At 39.6% G+C, this 24,815-nt stretch overlaps 2 protein-coding genes across 9 annotated transcripts in view; one reads left to right on the plus strand and one right to left on the minus strand.

Annotated features, from left to right (window-relative positions):
- Positions 1 to 179: 179 nt before the first annotated feature.
- Positions 180 to 11,022, plus strand: PLEKHA3 (pleckstrin homology domain containing A3). The gene is made up of 8 exons (XM_039554652.1): positions 180 to 351; positions 3,941 to 4,057; positions 4,556 to 4,711; positions 5,357 to 5,493; positions 6,456 to 6,620; positions 7,721 to 7,764; positions 8,279 to 8,394; positions 9,147 to 11,022. The coding sequence occupies exons 1-8, from the start codon at positions 312 to 314 to the stop codon at positions 9,272 to 9,274; spliced, it is 903 nt and encodes a 300-aa protein (XP_039410586.1). The 5' UTR covers positions 180 to 311; the 3' UTR covers positions 9,275 to 11,022.
- Positions 11,023 to 14,265: 3,243 nt separating this feature from the next.
- Positions 14,266 to 24,815, minus strand: part of TTN (titin) — a 244,913-nt gene continuing 234,363 nt past the window's right edge. For all 8 annotated transcript variants that reach the window (XM_039554641.1, XM_039554643.1, XM_039554642.1 and 5 more), the window contains 6 exons: positions 24,464 to 24,769; positions 23,189 to 23,782; positions 17,127 to 23,080; positions 16,886 to 17,039; positions 15,671 to 15,964; positions 14,266 to 15,546 (listed from right to left, as the gene is read on the minus strand). In XM_039554641.1, coding sequence (XP_039410575.1) covers positions 15,248 to 15,546; positions 15,671 to 15,964; positions 16,886 to 17,039; positions 17,127 to 23,080; positions 23,189 to 23,782; positions 24,464 to 24,769 — 7,601 coding nt within the window. In that variant the 3' untranslated portion in view covers positions 14,266 to 15,247. The remainder of the gene's footprint in view (positions 15,547 to 15,670; positions 15,965 to 16,885; positions 17,040 to 17,126; positions 23,081 to 23,188; positions 23,783 to 24,463; positions 24,770 to 24,815) is intronic.

A 24,815-nucleotide genomic window follows, 5' to 3' on the forward strand; every position in this document is an offset into this window, starting at 1 on the left:
GCCCAGGCAGCGGCCGCGGGGCGGGCAGTGCTTCGGGCCGCCCCCTCCACTCAGGAAGTGAAAGGGACGTCGGAAGCAGCCGCGGGGTGGCGGGGCCGGGAGCTCGGCCGGGCGCGCATGGGGGGTGCAGAGCGCCCCGCGGGGCGGGCGGCGCCGGTGGTGCCGCCGCGGCCGCCGCGCGTGAGCTGAGCGCCTCCGCGCGGGGGAGACAGCGGTGGGGCCGGGAGGGGAGCGCCATCCCCGCGGCGGCCGCGGCCGCCCGTTCCCCGCGGCGGAGCAGGAGGATGCGGCCCGGCGTCGGGCTCTGAGCGATGGAGGGGGTCCTGTACAAGTGGACCAACTATCTAGCGGGTAGGCGGGGGGGGCCGGGCCCGGGGGCGGCGGTTGGGGCTGGGCTCGGCTCGGCCTCGGCTGGGATGCGCCGCTGCTGCTGCCTCGGAGGGGTCCCGGCGTCCCGCGGGCGGCCGGAGCTGTCGGTAACGCGCTGGCTGAGGCATCGCCCGCCGTTTGTGCTCGGAGCCCAGTCCCGGCGAGCGGCCGAGGGGGACGGAGGGGCCCTGGGGCGGCTGGCGGGGCGGTCGCCTGAAGCCGGCTCCCAGGCTGGGCCGGGGGACTCGCCTGGCGGCGGAGCGCCAGCGCTCCCCGCTCTCCCCCGGTGCGGGCGGCGGCCGGGCCGGCCGGAGCCCTGCGAACCGACTGCCCCCGACAGCCTCACGGGCGAGCTGTGCCCGGCCCTGGCCTTCTGCCGAGCCCCTCTGGCGACCTGGATTGCGCCTTGCAGAGTTAGTCAGAGACTCTCAGCAGGATCTCCTGTATCCCAACCTGGGGAACATATGATGAACTTTCATTAATTTAATTTCATTAAATGCATTTTTAGAAGCGCTACAGACAAAAGGTGCACCAAGTGCTAGCATTTGCCTGATTTTGTATGGCTGATCTTCTGCTGTAATAGAGACAGCATCTCCCTCTGGGACAGGCGGAGGTGTCAAGGTGAAACATTTCTCCTCTGACACTGTGATAGGACTAATTGTGTCTCTGAAGCAGATCAGCATTGGCTAACGTACCGTGCTTGATCGTGCCTCATGTTACACTGCTTTGACAGTATCTTCTTTGCCCTCTGATTCTTCAGCGGTTCATGTGTGCAGTTTTGCTTCAACATATACTGGTTGTGAGTGTGGAGTGGTGTGAAACTCGCTTCTGAAGGATTATAAAATGTGGGCCACGCTGTGAGGATTGTACGGCTGCGGTGTGAAATGAAGTGTACAGAGCATAATTTTGCATTTTTCAGAGCAATTATGGGTCCACAGATATGGGCCTTCTGGTAAAAGGTAGCAGTTGTGCTGTAATTAAACAGATATTTGATGTCTTTGTCACTTCTTCACAATAACTATAGACAAAACACATAGAGGACAAGTTGTCGTTAGGAGAGAGAGAATGAGCACAAGTTTGTTTTCAAAACAATGAAAATTGTCACTTTCACTTACATGACTGAAAATGTTGCTGTAGCAAAAGATAAATGGATACAGGCAATGAACTCTTGTGGTGTTTGCTCCCCTTTTAAGTCTGTTATTTAATAAGCAAATACTCAACAGTAGCTATGAATGCTGTACACACAATAGAGTGTTCTGTCAGCATGCAGCTAACTTCTGCTGAAAGCCAATAGTACTCTAAACCAGCAAACTTCAGGACCTTTCCTTAGGCTTGTGCTGGCCAACAGAGAGCATTTGCTCTGCATTTCAAAATCAGTGTCAGGGATTGCCTACAATTTCCAGAGTGTAGGAGGGCAGCATTTTTTTTTTAAGTAATCTCATCATATTAGTGAAATGTTTAAATTTTATTACCATCTGCTTTGTTACTTTACTATCTGTATAGTATTTGTTTTTGTGGCTGAAAATAGGCTGTAGTACTTGTCATTAATGGTAGACACCAAGCAGCAAAGGAGCTTGTTATTGTTGCTGAAGCATTGTGGAAAATATTTAGTTTCTTCCTTCATTAAGAACAAACCAGAAATACAGCTGCTTTTTTTTCTCCTCAAATAAGAATTTGTGAAGTACAAATTTGTTAACTATTTTCTCAAATGTAGAGCACTGCCCAGTTTCAAATTACAAGAGGTGTTTTTGTTCTTTGGCTTGCTTCTGTGAGGCACGTGGCCTTTTAAGTCCTTTGCTTCTGTTTTTTTCCGTAATGTGAGGATGGAATAATCATTCCTGTAGGTTCCCTTTTTAGCAGAAAAAGACTGTTTTGAATATTTAGCAGAATAGGACAGGCGTTGACATAGGAGATAAGGAGAGCAGAGGGTTCATGTCTTGCAACAGACCGTAGCAGAAAAAAAGATCCGTGCATTTTTGAGTTGCGTTTTACAGGACAGAGTCTTTGCATATTCTTTGAGTATTAGTGCTGACATTGAAACATTTCCTGTGTGAATTCTTGTCCTTCAGTGTTTGTACCTTTTATCATTCTGCTTTTGAGTGTGGATCTGGTTTTTAGTTACTACTCTGCATTTAAAAAGACATGTATGCTTACTGTTACAGCTGGTAAGCAACAAAAAAACAACAGTTACATGTTATTATTTCTTTATCATGGAGTGGTAACCCGATTTAATGCAGCCTGGTCTTACTCTTCTTGAATTAGTGTTACAACTTTTAATGACTCTGGTGCTGGAGAGTGTTCACAGAAGGGCAGCGGAGCTGAAGAGTCTAGAGACTGAGTCATACCAGGACCAGCTGTGCGAGCTGAGGGGGCTCAGCCTGGAGGAGAGGAGGCTCAGGGGTGACCTTATCACTCTACAACTCCCTTATAGAAAGTTGGAGCCAGATCAGGCTCAGCCTCTTCTCCCAGATAACAAGTGACAGAATGAGAGGAAACAGCTTCCAAGCTGCACCATGGGAGGTTCAGTTTGGGCATCAGGAGGAAATTCTTCATGGAAAGGGTTGCATTGGAACAGGCTGCCCAGGGAGGTGATAGGCGCCATCCCTGGAGGTGTTGAAGAAACAAATGGATATGGGCCTTAGTGCTCTGGTCTAGCTGACAAGGTGGTGACTGGTTAAAGGTTGGACTCAATGATCTTGGAGATCTTTTCCAACCTTAAATGATTCTATAGTGCTATGAATGTGAATAATATGAAGCCTGTAGCAGATTTCGGAGTCTGTACCTGATTTAGCTTCCTATGTTAAAATACACTGCTGCTGGATGGCTTCAGCTTGCTCTGTTGGCATGGCAATTGGAAAGCACCCTGGGCCACGCTGTCATATCGCCAAACATGTAGAGGGCTTGGCCACACAGTTTTTGCCATTCCAAACCCTAAACCAAGCAGGAGTTAAAGTTTGGTGCCGAGTTGTAAAATAGAGGGATAATCTGCTCCTATTGTACAGCTGACCCAGATTATAATGGGCCAGCATAATTGTTATGCTCTACTGGGATATTTTAGTGCTATCTTATTTGTAGAAATGGAGAAAGTGTCAATACTTAAATGTGAAATACAAAGTTTTCACTGAAATAGAGTAGGTAAAGGAGAACATAGCATAGCAGATGGTGACATCAGTCATTTATTTGTATCTTACAAGTAAGTTCCTACAATCTTAGAAAAATCTGCCTGAAAAATATATTTGAATGAGAATGGTTTTTCAGAGGTATGTAATTTAAAAGTCTTCAAAACAGGATTCCATGGTGGCTAAATTAAAATTTAATATTTCTCTAGAACGGAAAACAGAAGTAGTGCTTATCTTGCACCCCAAAAAAATGGGAGTGGAATATCCATATAACACTAGTCTGGTTATAGAGTGGCTCTGGTCTTCAGACTGCACAGATTGTTTACTTCCTGGTGTGTTACAAGAATTAATGTAATGTTTGCCTCTTTTATTAAAGTTTTAACAGCCAAAGAGATGAATTTGATTTACAATTTAGGAATTAGACTAAATTTTCACTTTCTTGATCTCTCTAGGTTGGCAGCCTCGGTGGTTTGTTCTAGACAATGGGATATTGTCATACTATGATTCCCAAGATGATGTTTGCAAAGGCAGCAAAGGAAGTATAAAGATGGCTGTGTGTGAAATAAAAGGTAAGAATTAATACATTTCTGCTTGAGGAAATTTTAGCTGCCATGGAAATAGAAAAGATCACCAATCATACATGTTTGCATCACAAGTTTTTCTTCCTCTGTTTTTGTTTAGCTGTAGTCCAGTGTGTCAGCTTTATAGTTCACAAATAATAATGAATAGAGTTCTGTTTTGAGATTTAGAACACACTGTATATTACTTTTTTGTTAGTGTTTCTTTAGTGTAGATGGAACCAGTGATGTAAAGTGGAGAGGATCACTTTTTAAATTTTTTTTGCCATTCCAGTTGATTTTGCTTATCTTGTTCTTTTGGTGAAGGAAAGGGCGAGAAAGGTTGAGCAGCTTTGGGCTTTTCCTTACTCAGCAGTGGTGCATTGTGATTTACTGTATTACTGTGGGATTACCATAAGCATTTTAAAACACTTTGAGCAGTATTTAATAAATGATTGTTACTGAGTTGAGGTTATTATTATTTCTATTTTTTTTCCCTTCTATCACAAGTTCATGCAACAGACAACACAAGAATGGAGCTAATCATCCCAGGGGAGCAGCATTTCTATATGAAAGCAGTTAATGCAGCTGAAAGGCAAAGATGGCTGGTAGCACTGGGAAGTGCAAAAGCCTGTTTAGCAGATACCAGAACAAAAAAAGAAAAAGGTATGTGTGTTAGCTAGAGTATATCACTTTTTTGGATAATCATCGTGCAAGTATTGTGGTACAAAGTCAGTATTATTGTCTTTTTATATAAATTGTAATTATTTCTAGTCATCTCTATGATAAATTCCCCCTCAGTGTTAGAGTTAGAAGTCATCTCCATTGACCTCTTTTATCTTAAGAAGCTGAAATACCAGCAAGGTATTGTTGTCACAAGAACAAACATATTGTTTGTAGCTGTTGTGAAGCCATTTAGTTTCTGCTGTTTTAGTAACTCTTTATAGTAACTATTTTCTTTTTCCGTAATTTTTCTTGGGTGGCTTAATGTAACTGCTTGCAGCGACTCTGGTCAGCATAAATTTTATCCAATAATTTTTTCAACATTCCATTGTAGCTTAGAAAGCTTTCAACTTTATTTTTCTTGGTAATACGCCTTTTTCATAATAGTAATTAAATTAGCTTCAGTTATCCAAAAGTATTGTCTGCTTCGAGTATAATTCTTGATTCCTTGCAGAAGCCACTTTTCCTCAAAATTAAGTGGAAGTTTAAGTGGATTTTTAAATTGATACTTAAATGAAAAGTGCTTAAAAATTACAATGTGTATGTACATTGTATGCAATAAATTTATATTTCCATGTTTTTTCATAGAAATAAGTGAGACCAATGAATCTCTTAAAACCAAAATGTCCGAACTTCGTCTCTACTGTGATCTTTTAATGCAGCAAGTTCATACAATACAAGAATTTGTTCACCATGATGAGACTCGCTCTCCTCCCAGCATTGAGGTGCAGAATTCTAGAATTTCTTTTCATTCCACTATATAATACACCTCAAGTTACTGTTGATGTCTTAAACCTTATTCATCTCCCCAGTGTTGGGAAACTTAACCTAATGGCAATTTTTGAATGCATGTGTGTAGACATACTAATAGTCATTTTCTGTGTGTAAAGTACCTGGATGGTTTAACTGTAATTGTGCCGGGTGTTAGGAAGCAGTTGTGTTTCTGAGCCCTTTGGTTGAAAGGTCAGAAGAGCTGTCATATGAACAATACAGTATTTTGTCTTGTTTTGCATCTCTGTTTAAGTAGTTGAAACAATCTTGTTTGTCCATTCTTACTTCCTCGTGTAGGAGGGTATTCCATTTTTTTATCAGTGAAAGCTAGTGTTCCAGGCCTTGGGAACATGCAGTGTGAATATCTGAGTGTGCACAAGTGCAATGCTAGAATGTATTCCTGCTTTTGAATGAAAGTACTGGAAATTATAAATTACTTCATTCTTTGCACTCTTAAGCAGCTTGTGGACAATGTTGTTGGTTCATTTAGTACAAAGCCAGGGGGTTGATGTTTAGTCACAACAGAGCAAGTTTTCAGTTTAGGGAGGTGAAATGGACCTGCAGCTCCTTGCTCTGGAGTGATAAAACTGTTCGCACCTTCTGCTGCAATTAATATGTTTCACTGAATGATCTTCTGATACCAGTTAGTCACTCTGAGACAAGCTTTGCAGTAAGGCATTGTTGGCTGGTACCCTAAAGAAACTGAGATGTTAGAAAGAAGCTACAGTGCTGTCACATTTGTTTTCTTAAATTGGCCTTATGGTAAAGTGTACATTTGATTAAATAAAGTGGGAAATGCAAATTCTTAGTGGTAATGAGGGAAATTAGTGTCTCTGGGAGAGGTGATGGGGGAGAGTTGTATTTGCATATTTTAATTTTTTTTCTTGCTTGTGCTTGTGCTTTCATTTATTTTCAGAACATGAATGAAGCCTCTTCCTTACTTAGTGCCACATGTAATACATTTATCACAACACTTGAAGAATGTGTGAAGATTGCTAATGCCAAGTTTAAGCCAGAAATGTTCCAGCTGCCTCACCCCGATCCCTTGGTTTCTCCTGTGTCACCATCACCTATTCAAATGGTTTAGACATTTTGAAATATTATCTTTTTTAAGTGTCATATTGGTGGTTTGATTGGGGGGAGGAGTGGCAGAATGCTATGCTATTGCTGTGTGCTATGATGTTGAAATCTTGACTAACTTATAAATCAGTACTGGTCCCAAATATAAATCAATTTTCCATTCCCAGTCGTTGTTTGCTAGCCTTTACATCATCAGAGTAATTTACCATATGTGTCAAGGCCCTGTAATGAGGTATCTCATAAATGAATGAGGTTTAACTTTTCCTCAGCTGAACTGTTTGGTTTTTTTAGAGTGCTGACTTTATACTAATCAGAAAAATTACATAACTTCACCTCCTGCTTAAGCGCTTTGTGATTTGAAGCACTTCAGCAAGATAGCTATGTTCGAGTGTATGTAATTGAAGACGATTGTCTTAACATATCATTGCCTTACTTAACAAAAAGATATATAATGATAAAGATATTACTTACATAATTATTCACTATTGATTAATTCCCTTAGAAGGACAGTGTATGGGAATCAAATGCTTTCTCAGTTCTGTGTATGTATTCCAAGATGAGCTGTATTGTGGAATTTTTTGCATCTTTCATCTCTTTATCTTCAATCACTTTACTTAAAAAGCTGATCATTATGATTTAAAATAATCACTTTCTTTGATATGCATAGAGATTTGACAGTGATAGCAGAGAAACCACAAGGAATCAAGAGGCAGAATTTGACTTTATTGTGTAATGAGGAATTTAAACTTCCATTTGGTAAAGGAAAAATGTCTTGATGCTTCAGTAGATCATAGCAACTAACAATAGCTCTGTGAGGAACTTTGGTGAAAGAGGGAATTCCATACATAGGAGGTAGCATCTTTTTGTAGTAAGCTATTTCCTGTGTGAATGTTCTGCAACTTTTAATATTGATGGCAATCCATCTGTTTTCATGTAGTTAGATTTTTAACTGAGTGGTTGCTTTTTTATAAAAAAATATTCAATTTTTCTTTGTACAGACTGTTAATAAAGTAACAAATAATGTAGATATGCGTATCGTTCTTCTAAGTAGCTTGTGACATTTTTGGTGTTGTTTGTTCTTTGGAATTTTTTTTCCCCTAGATGAAGCGTTCCATTAGCCACCCTGGTCCTTGCTATTCAGAAAGGTAATTTTGTATTTCATTAAGCTTTTTTCTTGTGTCTCAAAAGACCTCCCTGAGCTTGGTAGCATTAAAATCAAAATGTGAGAAGAATTGTTTGCTTGGGGGAAAAAAATTAAAAATCATAAATTGATCTAATTTTGAAAACAAAGGGTGCAGATTACCAGCTATCGGTGGCAGCTGCTGTTTTTAATACAGTACCAAAATTTTGTCATGCTAGAAGCTTTATGCAAATGGCTTGTTTTGACAAGTTAATGAAATTAGAGCTTGAAATGCTAACATTCTTTTTCAGTTAGTATTTCAGATTCTCAGATTATTTTCTTCATTTTTATTTCCACATTCAGGCTTTGCAATTGTGAAATTATGATTGTTGGCTGTGCTGTTTTTAGTTTATTGTAGTAAAAAGCATTGATACTCACAATTTAATCTAAGCACCAAAGTTATTTCAGATTTAAAGTATATAAAATCTGTGTAGGTTGTTACAGTTTTTGCTTACTAATAGATCTAATTTCCTTTGTAGGATTAATCCCTCTGTAAAAGAACCAGGTTCATCTCTTCACCGATTTTCTCAGCGGCGCAGAAGAACATACTCAGATACAGAATCTTACAGTGATACACTTTCAGAAGATTCTCAGAGTAAGTTTGAAAGGGAGGGAGTTTTCTTTGTATCCTTCTGTACAATTTATTTCTCTGTTTACAGCAAATGTTCTAGCATTGATATCAGCATGAGGAAAAAAGTTTTATTTGTAAGATTCCTGTATTATAAATCAGAGCACTTGTATAGTTTGTTACCTGGGTGACTTGTGCTGGCTTCCATCCATATTACAAAGGATCTTGCAGCTGAAGTAGTTATACTGAAATCAGTGGGACTACTGTCAAGATAAAATTAATACATATCTAGAAAAGGGATGTTTGTCCTAATAGACTCTTACATGAATGATGTTCTGGTAAGTGATGTGGAATACTGCTGTTTGCCACCTGCTTATTGTCACAGAAGAAATTATCTTTTTTTGACATCTGTGAGTGGCAGGGGTACTTTTCACCCAGTGCATTGTGGAAAGATGGTTCATTTCAGTGGTTCCTTGCCTTTTGTAGAGAACAGCACTGCTCTGAAGGCACACAGCCTTGCCAGTAATAAAGATGGTGACCAGAATTTAGTCCCTCTCGATTAGATGGGCCGACTGAGTTAGTAGCCGGTTCCTCTGTGGTTTTTCCTTTTGAATCATGCTGGCATTTTGACTCCATTATAACTCTTCCCAGGCAGACTTTAGCTTGACTAGTTCTTCTGATTGTTTATATGTAGGAAATACTTTGCAAATACAATAATTGACAGACTGGATGATACTTTCAGGGATTGAAAATTAAATACTTAATTGATCTCTTCATAGGAACTGCTCATTGTTCTAGAAGTGCTGTCAACGGAGATCTGGTATCATCAACCATTCCTGAAGAAAATAAATCAGTGTCAAAGGAAAGATCTGAACTGGAAGAGACTCTCTCATCCTTTTCCTCCTGAAGCAACTGAAAGTATTAAATTTCCTATAAGTAACGCTATGCAAAAGCTGCTGAAATTATACTGTTGTTATAGGAAGTAGTTATTTCCCTTTTTAGAAGGATTTCTCTGCACTTTATAGAATAACATAAATACTATCTTGGAAGTGTATTTTATCTTTATATAGTTTATTTGCAAGAGTATTTTCCTAATATTTCACAGTTTGAATGTGCATTTTTTTGAACAAATTATGGCTTTAACAGATAAGCATCCACATTTGTAAATGCATCTCTTTTTAAATAGTGTGGAGGTCTGACTGATATGTTACTAAACATGCATTATAAACTTCAGCAAAAAGTTTTCATTTTTTTGGAGAAAACGCAACTTGTGCCATGGGCCTCTTGGTCATTTGTACCAGGTCATCCACCTGGAGCTGTGATTAGCCCCACAGTGGCTTTTTTTTGCCAGTGTAAGGGCTGTGGGAATGGGCACTAATGGCTCTGCTCCAGCAGCTTGACGGTAATTGACATTGCCGCCTTTAAAAATACAAGGATATACATAATCCAGTCCTTATTTTTAGGCAATTAAAGTAGAAATATTTAGTGTATTTTTCTAAACAAATGTATAAAAATAACTTAATATGAAGTATTTGTACCAAACATGGGATATTTAATAGTTTTTATTTATTTATTCTTTTTTGCATCAAAAATTTCTACCTACTTTCACTACTAAAGGTCTAAAGATCTACTAAAGGCTTCAAAATGTGCATAAATTGTTTCTGGGGTGTGTAGCATCACAAATAATTAATACAGTGCTGTTAAGATTCACTCTGCTTACTTAAGGTGTGTTTTTAGATAAGTATGATAAAAACAAAAGCTGAAATGTTAGACCTAAGACTTGTAAGCTGCTGTTGTAATGAATATTTGTATCTGTACATTTTATTTATGACATATTTATACAAAAGGGAGCATCTGTTTTTGCAACTCCTTTGTATCATTTGAGGATAGTATACACCAGAAGATGGATTCTGCTCTCAGTTACATCAGTGTAAATTTGCATTAACTGTAAGTGAGGTCAGAGTCTGACTCTCTTAATAATTAATGAGTAATATAGTATAATAGTGCCTACTAGCACCTTGGTCCAGAAGGTCGTTAATGTTAGCATTGTAAGCTTTTGGGGATTTTTTGGGTGTTGGTTTAGGGATGAACTTGGTCTATAAAGTCTTAGCTGTAGAGCACTTTAAGGAAGCCATTTACTGTTCTTGATTTACACAATTGCTAAATAAATGTACAGGGTTTTTTGTACTCAAGCACATACCAAAACCTTTTTTTATAATCAGATCTTTAATTTGGTTTAACTAGTCTTCCTTTTGTGTATATAAATAATTTGAAGCAGGCTGGAAAGAACAGATGGGAATGGGAGCTTTTCTTATTTTTGGAATGTTGATTTATCTAAATCAAAATAGGTCCAAATGTTGAGGAAAAACATAGGAGCTGTTGGCCATATATAAAATGCCAGTTTATAAACCATTATGTCAAGTTCAAGTGGAGTGGAATGGTTTGTAAAAGAGGTTTGTGGATACCAGCTCAGAGCTGTCATTTGTGCTCAGTTCTGTCAGTTTTCATGCAAACTGGCATATGCATATCAGCCACACACATGCTTGTGCATTTTTTTCTGAATGTTTGCTTTAATGTATTCTCTATGACATGACAATTGTAAAAATAAGTATTAAAAAAGATGTTCAGAGAAGTAAACTACATACTGCAATGTGAGTGTTGTCTTGAATCATATGCTGTCAGAGGTGCTTTTTGAAATTTCACTGAGTTTTCTGCCAGCTTCTGCAGTGTTAAGTACGTCACAACGACAGATACCTTCTGCTTTCAACTACTATGGAGAAAAGAGGTTGGACTCCACATTGTGCAGAAAAAATGTGAGACTGATCAGTGCATGTAGTAGTAAGTAGTAATTTTAAATACTGCCACAAGACAAAAGTTGTTCTGATCAGATCCAAGCACAAAATTTGCACGTAATTGCTTCGGGTTTTTGTAGGTCCCCAAAGCCATCATTTCAGCTTGATGCATATATATGTGATACGTTTCTCTTAAATCAGCCTTTTTATAGATACCTGTACTAAACATCCTAAAATATATTTCAGTGAAGATGATATGCTGTCATACTTCTGGTAACTGGGGTTAAGCAATCATTTCTGAAAATTATCTGGCTGAATCATAACGATCCATTGACTAAAAAAGATCTGGCTGCTCTTACATTTTTCATTTCCAAATTTAGGGGAGAGCTTATCAGGAATGCCTGATTGTATCATTCTTTCTAGTGCAGAGTGAGAGCTGCACCTCAACAGAATAGGTAGTTGGTACTTCTAGTTTTGATCTCAAGTGCTTCTGAAGAGATCAGTCTGAAACCAAATTTCTAAACAGTATTCATCACTTAAAGCATATACATATGGGACATATATTTAGGTGAAAAGTGGTAACTTCAGTTATATCTCTGAATTTCCTAACATTGGGTAAGTAGAAATAGAATGCTTAGAAATAACCAGCTTTTAGTGTAAAGAATTAATGGTAAGACACACAATGATTTGGAGAGTTGTGAATACTGAGATTACAATGTTCAGGGACTTTAAAGAACTGTAAATTAATGTTTGTATGTCTTCCAACTTAGTAATTCAGCTTCACTTTTTAAACTTTTTTTCCTCAGAGAAAGCAATCTTTGGGCTAGGAATACTTCAGAGGTTGCTTCTGCAAAAAAATTTTATTCCTTCCTTAAAAATTGCAATCACACTTATTTGTTTTTGTTAAGGTTATTTTCAGAAATTATAAACTTGGATTTTGCTCCATCCCTATCGCTTTAAGTATTCTAGTGTAGCTGTTCTTCCTGTTGGTGTAAATTAGGAACTTTTAAAAGGGATGTAATACCTGAATAAAGGAAATGTCTATGAAAACCAACTAAAATGCAATAAAATCTCTCAGTGTTATTGTGGGTCTCCACCATCACAGTTATTTTTCTCAGGCTGCCACATGTAAAATGTTAGAAGAAAATAGCTAGCTCTATAGTAGGATTTGTACAGCTCACAGAGCTTTGTTAAAAAGCTTTTTCTTATGCATCAGCACTCAGGAAACATGAATGCCAAATACCTTCATATTCCATATCAGTGGTAGGATATTTTTCTAAACTTGGTCCTATAGCACAATAGATTTGATTAAAGATAGCAAATGTCAGCTTGTACAGTTAGAAATCCCAGTATTTGACCTGGATGTAATAAGTAAATCATTCAAAATGTTTATTTCTTTTCATCCAGAGACTGCTTAATCTGTGATCTTGAAAAATGTTATTCTTAGGGATGTGTTCTGTGAAATGGAATATTGAAGCTTTAGGTTGTGACTTCAGCAATGTCACTCTAGGTTAGCATTTGCTTAGCAGTCTTGTGGAAAAACACTGGCTCAGCTGGTCGGCCTGTAACATTATCTATTCAAGCTGTGTTTCTGCAAAGCCCCTAAGTATTTTAAATCCTATTTTTAGACATGTGAGTGACTCATCTGCCTAAAGTACTTGCTTAAGTGCTGTGCAGAGTTGGGCCAGAGAGGTACTGGCAGGATGAACTTGCTTACACTGCCACACCAGTGTTCTTCCTCTTCATCGACTGAGTGTTTTGAGACTCAGTAGAGACCATGTAAGATTGAGTTTCCAGTAGCCTTTGTGAAGAAGAGGCCATGGTTAAATCTGCACATGCTGTCTATCACTAATTCTTTCTGCTGAGATGATTAAATATCTAGTGCATTTTTAGTGTTAATTTTATTATGTGCCTGTGTATACAAGTTACTTGTTAGCTAAACAAGACTGTACCTATGCATTTTTATGTCTTGTATTGAGTTTGTTGGTTGGGATTTTTTTAAACATCGAAAGAAATGAGAATTAGAGGCTTTCTTGAGTTTGTTGGGTTTTTTTCTCTTTGAATGGTTTAAACATTAAAATAAACAGCCTTTTTTACTTAATTTTAATTATTTTTTACTTTTCTCCCTAAGGAAGAAATACCATGTACTCTTAAACTCTTTGATATTTATGATTGTTTCTAAGTCTTCCTGCTTCCATCACTTGAAAAAGTTTGGGTTTTGTCCTGACCCAGAGCTTTAGCTCTTCTGAAATCTTTATTTTTACTTTAGTCCTTGTTTTGTCCCTATTTCTTAGCTTTCTTGCATCATTTGGATAGACAGTGGTTGATAATATATAGGGTTATAGGAAATTATAAAAAAAGCTTCTATAATGAGTCTTTCTGGAATAGGTTCTTAAACATTCTACCTGCTTTACTCCTGATTAACTTGAGTCTCTTTTTTTTGGCATGCTGAGAATCACAGTGATGCATCATGTGTGCTAACTAATGCTCCTGCTCCACTTACGAGAATTTTACAGCTCCTGAAGTGTTGCATTTCTGTGTTTGCTCTCAAGCTTTTTCTGCGGAGTGAATTCTAGAAGCAGACTTGCTCCTTTGACCTTGATACTCTTTTTCCTGTAGTAACATACCCCCCGCCCCCAACCCCCCAAATGTAAAGATGGGCTTTGCTCTGACAGATGTGTCAGCTGACTTGTGGGATGAAGAATTGGTTAATCACCCATAGGAGGTGACAACTTGTAGGCCCAGGCAATTAGGGTCAACTAGTCTGTATTAGTTGCAGCTGTTGCAGCTGCCGAAAAACCAGGAGGATGTAGAGGAAAGCCTGGAAATAACAGAAGGATAAGAAGAGAACAACGCTTAGGCATGTGCTAGAATTTATCCTTCGTCAATGAAGAATCTATGACAAAAATTTTCTTTAAAGGGTTTTTTTTCAAGGCTGGCTGGTGGACAGGCTGCTTCTGATAAGATGGTTGGATTGTCAACAGTTAACTACGCGGTTTGCATTGGAGAATTGCATTTCTACCCCATCTTTTGCTTCAGCAACTCTTTTTCTGTAGTGTAGTACAGGAATTGTAAAAACAGCATAATAAATAAAGGAGTCACCGACTTTATGATGCAGAAAGCATGCTTTATTTCAAATGAACAATTCTATCTCAAGGAGGTTCAACAGCTACCAAGCTCTATTACTACATTAGGAGAACTAAAGCAAATTGAAGTGCAGGCTGGTATTTGATGTTGTAGCAACAGTTTGTTTTCAAACTGTGGTTCATTGCTTAGTTGCCTGGAAGTGACTACTGGCTGTCTAATACTACCACACAAACTCAATCACTGCACCCTAAGAACCTCCGAGATGGGGTACTGCTGCTGCACTTGAGTACCTAAATAGCTTTGTTGATTAAGGGGATGGCCAGGTGATGTTACTTTTTAAAAAGCTATTCAGGCAGTCAATATGTCAGAAACAGTACACAGACAGTGGGTGAACAAAGTGCTGGCCGCTCACACTTTGTCCAGAAATTGTCAGTCAGGTATGAAAATTATGACATAATCAGATCCAATGTAAAACATTAAAGCAATGCTTACAGGAGGGTAATTGCAAACATCACCAGTGCCTTACATTTCTGATTCAACATAAATAATTGTGCACGTATGAAATACTGTGCACAGTATCATGTCTTAGGTGTAGGTAATCTTCAACAGGGAGCCTCTCTACCTGTTGAGGCATTCTTAGACATCAACAATGAGTTGAGGCACAAAAATTAGTTAAATGTTGAGCAGGGTAGTCGTTTGCTAGGAAACTTTCCCCTGCCAACTGTTAGTTCCAAAAGTTACGTTTCAAAATGTCATAAAATAAACGGTACAAAACTTCATAACCGTTAACTTCGGCTATATACAGTATGTACATGTCAGTGAAAAAAGTGGTTTAAAATCTTAGGTCAATAATGACTATAAGTCATAATGTATAGCTCTGGACTTTGTCTCGTTCAGGTAGGTAAAAAAATATTTTTCTTTTATATTTACATATCAGATATTTCAGTCCATATATGAGTCACTTGTAAAAATACAAGTGTAAATAATACAGATTAAGCTCTCTAAGGTGATCGGATATTTATATTCACAGTGGCAGAATCGGTACCAAACTCATTCCCTAAATTCAGAGTATAAAGTCCACCGTCGTTCTTCTGGACATCCATGATGATCAGGGTGGTTAGATCTTCACTTGTTTCGATGTGGAATCTGCCTTGCTGGTCCTGACTGGTAATTTTTCTCCCTTTGCAGTACCATGTTATTTCAGGAGCAGGTTCACCCGAAAAGGCACAGGATAGTGTGAGAACTTTTCCTTCATCAATGCTGATATCAGATGGGAGAGCTTCAATTTTGGGTGGTACTCCTTTATAAAACAGGAGAAGAAATACCAAGTTAGTCTGTTTTCACTAAGCCATGCAGCAGCTTTACTTTGAGGACTACTTCAGGATAGCTGAAGCACTAACTCTACCAATAATTGTAATGCTCACCTCTCAGACCTGATTTAAGCATTTTACTAGTTGAACTCTCCAGTTGAGCCATACTAGATTTCCCCATAATACTGCTGGAGCTCATCTCTACAAAGGATTCTTTCATGGAGGACATGCTTTTGGCAGACATGCTTTCAAATTTCATTTCAGTCATGCTGCTACTGCTGAAACTGCTGAATGAAGCCTCTTGTTTAGAAGAAGCCATTTGAAAGGACTGAGAAGAAAAACTTTCGTGCATGCTTGCGTCGCCACTGGTCTTCAATACTACCTCTTTCGGAGGTTCTTCAACTAGAGCTGAGGAGCATTGCAAACATAGAAGGAAAAAGCAACAACATCACATTAACGAACAAAGTCATGCAGTTCTGTATGGTTAATTTTATAAAAATGAAGATGGCATGCTTTGCTTTCAATGGAAAACTGCAGTGGAGTATATAATTATTTAATTCAAGATATCCAAATCACAAGCAGTAATTTGGAAATTAAAAAAGAGGCAATGAAACTTACAGTATGTATGAGCTCCAAGGAAAAACATACATACTTAAGAAAAAACAGGTCATCACACAATGTTTCTTATTAGAACCATTACTAGAATTAGACACTGAAAAATTGTGTGTGTTCAGTTCATATTTGTAGAAGCTGTGAAACATTTTCAAGTTCTTACAAACATAGAATAGTAAAATCTATATTTCACTGAATTGTTCTGTAGCTATAAAGGGCAACAGGAAAGCTCAATCACTGCAGCTTTGCTTTAAACCCAAACACAGTCATACAAGCAAATCACAGCCACCCCTTGATGCTAGGAACTGGGGTATGGTATAGCTAATAAAATACCAAACCCAGTTCAATTTAAGTTGCCATAAAAATTTTTGACTGTGGAATGACTTTGTTTTATTGTAATAGATTTTGTTAGTAAATAAGGAAAGAATAATTACCAGCACCAAGGTCTTAACATACTCATCCTAGAACCAATGCTCATAGCTTTCTCTTAACATGCACCTGTTGATGTAATAGAGCATGCCTGTGCAACTCTGTGGGTGTTAGAAAGGTTTCTAATGCTGTTTTAGGGCTGTATATGTAATATACAAAAGAAATAAGAACTTCTTAAAATACCTAAGTCAATGTTACCAGTGGCTTTTATCGTAAGTCCTTTTAGTAGACACACCACAGCAAAAAGTTGTGACTATTCTGAACGTGAGACCCAAAGAACAAACTTACGGAGTACGGTCAAAGATGCTGTAGCAGAGCACTGCCCATGGTAATTTTTTGCCTTGACAGTGTATTTTCCAGTGTCACTCAGTGCTGCATTTCGAATCTCAAGAGAAGATATATTTTTAGAGCGAGATACTCTGAGGTGTGATGAAACTGCAATCTAAGGAGGGGAAAAAAATGATTTCATTAAGATCAATTTTATGAATAATTCTAATATTTCAAGTAAATATAGTAAATGATTACTTACAGGTTGATTATTCTTTAACCACTCAACTTCAGGAGAAGGATCCCCAGAAACTTCACAGGTGAACAACACGTCTTGTCCTTCATTGACATTTTGAGACTTAGGCTGAATGACGAATGCTGGTTCACTGGAGCGCTCTTTAGAAAGAGTCATAACATACTGGCATTTAATAATGCCTTTGTCAGTTTTACCCTCACAGGTGAGTATACCTTCATCCTTATTACTGGCCTTTTTGATAGTTAGCGTGTGATCACTTCCAGAAACACCGTATCTGTAATCATCTGAATTTCTCAGCTCCATTCCATTCAGCACCCATTTTACTTCAGAGGCACCAGGAATGTTGGCTTTCAATGTCACTTTCTGCCCTTCAGACACTGTCATTTTAGTAGAAGAAGCTGTAATTTCTGCTTTCAGTTGTTTGACATCTTCCGTAACAAGTGACTTTTTAATGACTTCTTGAATTGCAGATTTCTCTTCAGTTGCCACTGCTGATTTCTTCTGGGTGGAAACCATAAGCAACTCATCTTCTTTCTGAACTCTTTTATGAGATTCAGATACACCTCTTACCTGGGAATGGATATTTTTAAATACTTGGCCGGTAAACTGGAAGTTAGTTTTTGAAACGCCTCCTTCCCCAATAATTTCACAGGTGTATTCTCCTTTATCAGATTCCATGAGCTCATGGATTTTGAGCTCATAAGTGCCATCTGCTGCATAATGAAACTTGAAATGATGGTCTTCTTTCAGTTTTTTACCATCCTTATACCAAGCCACTTCTCTGACACTTAAAACATTGCTTTCAACTGCACAGGATAACTTTACCTTATCTCCAAGAGTTTCTGCTTTCAGATGCTGTTTTATCTTTGGTGGAGAAGCAGTTGGTAATTGTACTTTCTCTGCTGGTACCATTTTGTCTCCAGGTGGTGACTTAGCTTTTGGGGGACTGCTGATGGGTTCAGGAGATTTCACTCGTTTAGGAGACTTAACTGGCTCTGGTGACTTTACACGAGGCTCAGGAGATTTGATCCTTGGAGGTGAAGTAATTGTTTTTTCAGGAATTTTTGTTCTTTGAATGGTCAAAGTAAAATGTGCTTCCTGTCTTCCTTCAGAGTTTTCCACCACAACAGTGTAACTTCCTTCATCTGACATCTGGACTGAAGAAATTTCAAAGACAGACTTGTACTGTGTTCGTGTTACTTGGAAGCGCCTTGAAGAAACAATAGGTTGACCTGTACGGAGCCATGTTATTGTTGGTGCTGGTTCACCATCAACATCACAGGAAAATCTTGCAGCCTCCCCTTCAGAAACTGTGATTGACCGTGGCTTTGTAAGGATTGTTGCTGGTAGAGTGCTTTTAAATGCCTTGTGTACAGTCCTCTCTTCCAACGATTTTTCTTCAGCTGCAGTGACTTTTTCTTCAGCAGCAGCATAGTGTTCATAGGATAAAAGTGATTCTCTTGTTGCTGACACTTCTGATTTGACCTCTCTTACTGAGGAACTTGATTCTGTTGCAGATGCTTTCTTAAATGAGGAGATTGCATATGCCTCTGTTTTTGTCAAGTCAGGTAAAATTGACCTTGGTACTTCTTCATCTCTCCTCTGGGAAGAGTATGTAGTGTAATCTCCTCCCGTAACATCTAGCGTTGCATAATCAGAGCATTCCCCTTTGTAGTTTGTGCACACAGCTCGGTATGTTCCACTGTCATCAATGTGGCAGTCGAGAATCTCCAGAGTTAATACACCACTCGTATTAGTAAAGTGTATCTTCCTGCTCTCTTGGAGCTCAATACCATTGTGGTACCACTTTACTTCAGCAGTTGGTTTTGATTGGACATTTAGAATGAACCTAGTATTATGGCCACATGGTACCCGGTGTGAGCGCATTCTCAGGGTAATGCGAGGAGCATGGTCAAGGGTGAAAGGCTGCTGAGTCAGAACTTCATATTTCCTTTCCATCGTTTTTTGAGTTTTCAGAGCAGATTTCATGGACTCATATCTAGAAAAGATATCAAATCTTGCCATCCTCTCAAACCGGGAGAGAGATCTTTCACTAGAGACTGGGCTAGGTGAGCGTGGTCGAGTTCTCTCTGGTGTTGGGGATCTTCTCTCACTTTCTTCAGGAGGCCGTGAGCGAGGTCGAATTAATTCAGATACAGGACGCATCAACTCAATGTAAGTTGGAGAAAGGGATCTTCTTCTCCTTAGTAATCTAGAGGGAGGTGAAAATTCCCTGTGAGCATATTGCACCATTTCTATTTCTTCTTCTTCTTCTGATGTGATCTCAGTTATTTCTCTTTCCCTCCTTCTCCTGAGTCTACTCTTTTCTTCCTCTGCCATATATTTGAGCTCACTCCTGTATTCAGAAAGTCGTTGATCAGTGCCAACAGGACGGAGCAATTCCTCATCCTCCCTCTCATCCATTATTCTTTGCTTCTGTTTAGGCGGTCTGTAGGCAGCCCTGTCGTGACGTTGACGAAGCTCTGCATAGCTTGCACTGGTGTCAGCTTTAGCTGGGATGTGATAGCTTGAATACCTCAGCTCTCTTTTTCTTTCTTCCTCTGAACTGGCCTGTGCTCCTGCAGTAGAATACCGAAGGGCAGATAGTTCAAAGCGTGGGGGGCTTCTACTTGGTGGAGAAGCAGAAAAGCCTAACTCCAGCTCTTCTTCAAGGCGCAGTCTTTCCTCTTCGGTTCTCTTCATGGCTAAGTAGTCATCTATAGGCATGAGCAATTCCTCATCAGACAAATCACCAAGTGATCGCCTTCTTGGTCTATAGTAATACTCATACTCTGGAGATGGGGTCCGCCGGCGTGCTGGTCTCACAATTTCAAGATCATCTTGTGTCAGCTTTGGTATGCGCCATTTAGGCTTGTACTGATCAGAAATGCGTGGCAGTGGCATCACATAGAATTGCTCCCACCTGGAAAGACGTATGCGTTTCTGGCGTTTCTGAACAGTCCTCTCAAGTTTTCCTGGCATTTCATACTGGTCTCGCAGCTTCTTGTACCACTTCATGTCTGAGAGAGGCACAAAGTGTTTAATATGCTGATCTTCCTCAAGAGCAGCGCGCACATGTTTGCGAGGCTCTGGGATCTCATATGGCATACGAAGTCTTCTTTCCTCCTTCTCCTTCTTTTCTTCTTCCTTAATTTCATATTCACCTTTGACGGTCTTTGAGCTAACAGCTGGTTTATATAAGATAGCAGCTTCTCTGAGAGCCTCTTGTGCAGTTTGTGTCAGTGGAACAGCTTCAACCCCAGAAAGGATTTCTGCCATTCGTAAAGTCTTGTCAATTTGCCTTTGTACATGCTTCTCCCGTTCTTCTTCCGTCTTGTACTCACGCTTGACATATTTCAAGCGTTCAACTTTTAGATAAGCCTGACAGCTTGTAGATCCAGCACTGTTTGTAGCAGTAACTCTGTAATAGCCACTGTCTTCTGGCAAAGTATCTCTGATATGCAAAGCATAATAATCTAAACCTTCATGAATTATATCAAAGTTGGGACCAAAGGATAGAGGTTGACCATCTTTCTCCCATGTCAACGTTGGTTTTGGAACACCAGATACCCTGATCTCAAAACTGACATTTTGGCCTTCTTGACATTCAGCATTTGCCAGCAGTCTTTTAAACATTGGCCTGAGTGTGGCATCTGGTGGAGGTGGATGTGGAATCACAGTCAGCTTAGCTTTGCAGCTATCCTCACCGTATTTATTGCGTGCCACAATACTGTATTCAGCATCATCCTCTTCAGTGACATTATTGATGAGAAGTTGATAAAGACCCTTGTCTGATTCAAAAGTATACTTCTTATCATCATCCCCAGGTTTTATTTTCTGGCCTGATTTGTACCATGTTAAGCGAGGTTCTGGGTGAACTGTTATAGTTACTCCAAACCTGACATTTTCTCCAACATATGCAGTGCGGTTATACAAAGGCAGAGTAAATTCTGGGGGATGCTCTAATAGTCTCATAGTATCAACCCGTCGTTTCACTTTTCTAACAGTTCTGCATCTGTAGTGCTCAGAAATTTCTCTCACACCTTTAACAAAAAGTTCTGCATAAGAGCTGTCTTCACCATAATCATTTACTACCTTGCATCTGTAGGTCCCATCATCTGATTTGGAGACATCTTTGACATACATGGTTGCCACACCATCTTCATATTTTATTTCATATTTCTCATTGCTTTCTAATTGCCTCATACCAAAGTACCATGTGACTTGTGTTGACTCATCATAGTTTTCAATCCTACATACATACTTGGCATGGCCTCCTTCTTCTACAACATTATGCTTTATCTGCCCAGCAATAGGCCCAATGTCTATTGGGGCAACTTTAACTTTAGCCACTGTTATGCCTTTCTGGGATCTAATTGCGCCTCCACAGGAAATGCGGGCTACTGACACAACTGTGTTCCACTCCTTCTTTACTAGAGTTTGATAGTAACGCCTGTGCCTCAAGGTCTTAATGGTTTTAGTGCTGGTCTTTTCCGTCTGCTGTTTTAGCCACACATGATTAAGCGCTTCAGCAGCTGTCATCCGAGATTTTCTTTCCTTTACTAGTAGGCGATCAATGAAGTCCATGGCCTCGATGCTTATGTCTTTGAATGCTTCATCATCGAAGAGGTATTCAGCATTTAGAATATTTTCAATAACTTGCTGGTTTGTTTCAGCAATGAAAGGGTTAAGGCCACTGAGAAGTATGTATGTTAGAGCACCAACTGACCACATGTCAGTAGCTGTGCTGACTAAGTCATGGTGATGTACTTCAGGTGCATAATATTCAGGAGAAGTGAACTGCAGTCTAAAGCTGTCTCCAGGCCTCAACTGTCTAGCTTGACCAAATTCAACAATTTTAATTACAGAGCTTCTTCTTGTGAGGTAAATAATATTGTCTGGTTTAATATCAAAATGTCCAATGCTATGACGATGTAAAAATTCTAGTGCATCACAGACCTGGCGTACATAACTTACTATTTCTCTTTCATTAAGTTCAAATGAAGCTGTGCTGATTCTTTCAAAGATGTCAACCCCGGAAATGAATTCAAAGATCATGACCAATTCTTCTAGGCTCTCAAATGATTCATGAAGATACAGGATATTTTGGTGCCTAGCAATGTTTAGGATGGAAATTTCTTTCTTTACCAAAACTTGGTCAGCACCCTTTACTTTGACAAACTTGGCCAGGTAAGTCTTTTTCGAAACTGCCTCAACACAGCGGTGTGCAATGCCAAATTGCCCACGTCCAAGCTCTTCTGCAATCATATATTTGTCATAGAGTTCCTTTGTAGAATAGTGAGCTGCTTTAGCTGCCGTAACTTCTCTGGTTTCATCAACTTCTTCATCATAGTTCATTACCCTGGTCTTATCTTCCTTTGTTATAATTGGATCAGTAGGTTCCGAAGGCTGACTTTGGCCAAACTTATTCTCCGCAATTACACGGAACTGGTAGGTGGTCTTGCCAAACAGGTTCACCACTGTGTATCGTGTATCACGAGCTTGTGCAACACGAATCCATCGCTCTGCTGTTGTAGCACGTTTCTCAATAATGTAGTTTATGATCCTGCTTCCACCATCAGTAGCTGGTTCACTCCAGGTTAGGTTTACTGAATCCCTTGAAACGTCAGTTACCTTCAGACCTCTTGGTGGATCAGGCACATCAGCCACATCTAATTCAACTGTTTTTTGATCGATTCCAAATCTGTTTTTGGCACAAACAATGTAAAACCCTGCATCTTTTCTGTCAACACCATTTGGGAAAACAAGAGATGTAAATGATCGTGTAACAATGACTTGGTAGTGCCCATTAGTATCGATGAGATCTTGTCCCTTCTGCCATGTGATCACAGGGGGAGGCTTGCCACTGAATGGAATCTTGATGCTCACCACTTCCCCTCGGAGGGCATGAACAGCTCCCATGCCTTCCAGGTTTTTGGGCAAATGAATCTTTGCAGGAACTGGAATAGAAAGAGAAAGGAAAAACACATGACAAAAAGCACATGAGAAGAGTCTAAATATTCAAAATAAGAACGAATTTGTCTTGGTTATCAAGACCCTTCATTCACCTTCAACATCCAGAGAGGCAGTGCCAGACACAGATCCTCCTTGGTTGGTAGCTCTAACTTGATATACCGTGGCATCATCATCTGTTACCTTCGTGATGATCAGCTGGTAATATCCACCCTTGAATTCCTGGATCTTGATCTTCTCCCCATCTGGCATGATTTCTTTGCCCTGTCTGTACCACTTGACGATTGGCTTAGGATGACCAGTGACTTTGCAGACAAATGTGGCATTAGCTTGAAATTTCACATTCAGATTCCTTATTTCTTCCTTGAAATGTGGAGCTTTAATTGGTACATCAGATTTTGGAATGACTGGTTGGGATACCTCACTCCACTCACTTTCACCACCAAGATTTTCGCATTTTACACGGAACTCATATTCAAGACCTTCAATAAGATCTTTCACAGAGTAGACTGTTTCACGAATTTCATCTGTTGTTACAGAAATCCACTTGTTTTGTTTTTTCTCACGCTTCTCAAGATAGTAAGTTCTAATCTTTGCACCGCCATCACTTGTGGGTGGCTTCCATGAGACAACACAAGAATCCTTTGTGACAGCACTTGCTACTGGCTGGCCAGGTTGTCCTGGTTTTTCTGTAAAGAATAACAAAGTTCAAAAACTGAAGTGGATTTGCCTTATTAATTAATTACAGGGTATGCTGGTTTTGGCTGGGGTAGATTTAACTTTCTTCCCAGTGGCTAATATGGAGCTGTGTTTTGGATTTGTGCTGAACACAGGGTTGATAACAAGGAGATGTTTTTTTCATTGCTGAGCAGAGCTTACACAGAGCCAAGGCCTTTTCTGCTTTTTGTACTGCCACGCTAGTGAGGAAATTGGAGGTGCGTGGGAGGGTGGGAGGAGACACAGCCAGGACAGGTGATCCGAACTGACCAAAGGGATATTCCAGACCATATGACATCATGTTCAGTATATGAAATAGGGGAAGGGACATTTGAAGTGATGGCATTTGTCTTCCCAAGCCACTGTTACATGTGATGGGGCCCTGCACTCCTGGAGATGGCTGAACACCTGTCTCTCCAAGGGAAGCAGGGAATGAATTCCTTGGTTTGCATTGCTGGTGCACACAGATTTTTCTTTTCCTATTAAATTGTCTTTATCTCAACCCAACAGTTTTCCAGCATTTACCCTTCTGATTCTCTCCCCGATGCCACTGGTGGGGGAATGAGCGAACGGCTGCGTGGGGCTTAGCTGTCGGCTGGCATTAAACGAAAACCCAGGGGCATACAGACACTGATATTTTGGTCTCCACTTACCAAACGGAGGCTTTATAAAAACTACTGATGAGACCTCCAGTGCTTCACTAATGCCGTACATATTCTGAGCAGAAACACGGAAATAATAGCCTGCATTTTCAGTTAGGTTAACAATTCTACACGTTGTGCCTGAAATACTTGAAGATACAAGTTGCCATTCTGCTCCTTCCTTGGCTTCACGTTTCTCTATGATGTAATTGGTTATCATAACACCTCCATCATCCTCTGGTGGTTTCCAGCTTATCACCACAGAATTCTTCAGTATAGACTCTATAACAATTGGCCCTACTGGTTTATCTGGTTTATCTGTACAAGAAAAAGCACAAAATTTTTATTTCTTTTTCCAGTCAAT

Source organism: Corvus cornix, chromosome 7 (assembly GCF_000738735.6).
Source record: "Corvus cornix cornix isolate S_Up_H32 chromosome 7, ASM73873v5, whole genome shotgun sequence".
NCBI lineage: Eukaryota > Metazoa > Chordata > Aves > Passeriformes > Corvidae > Corvus > Corvus cornix.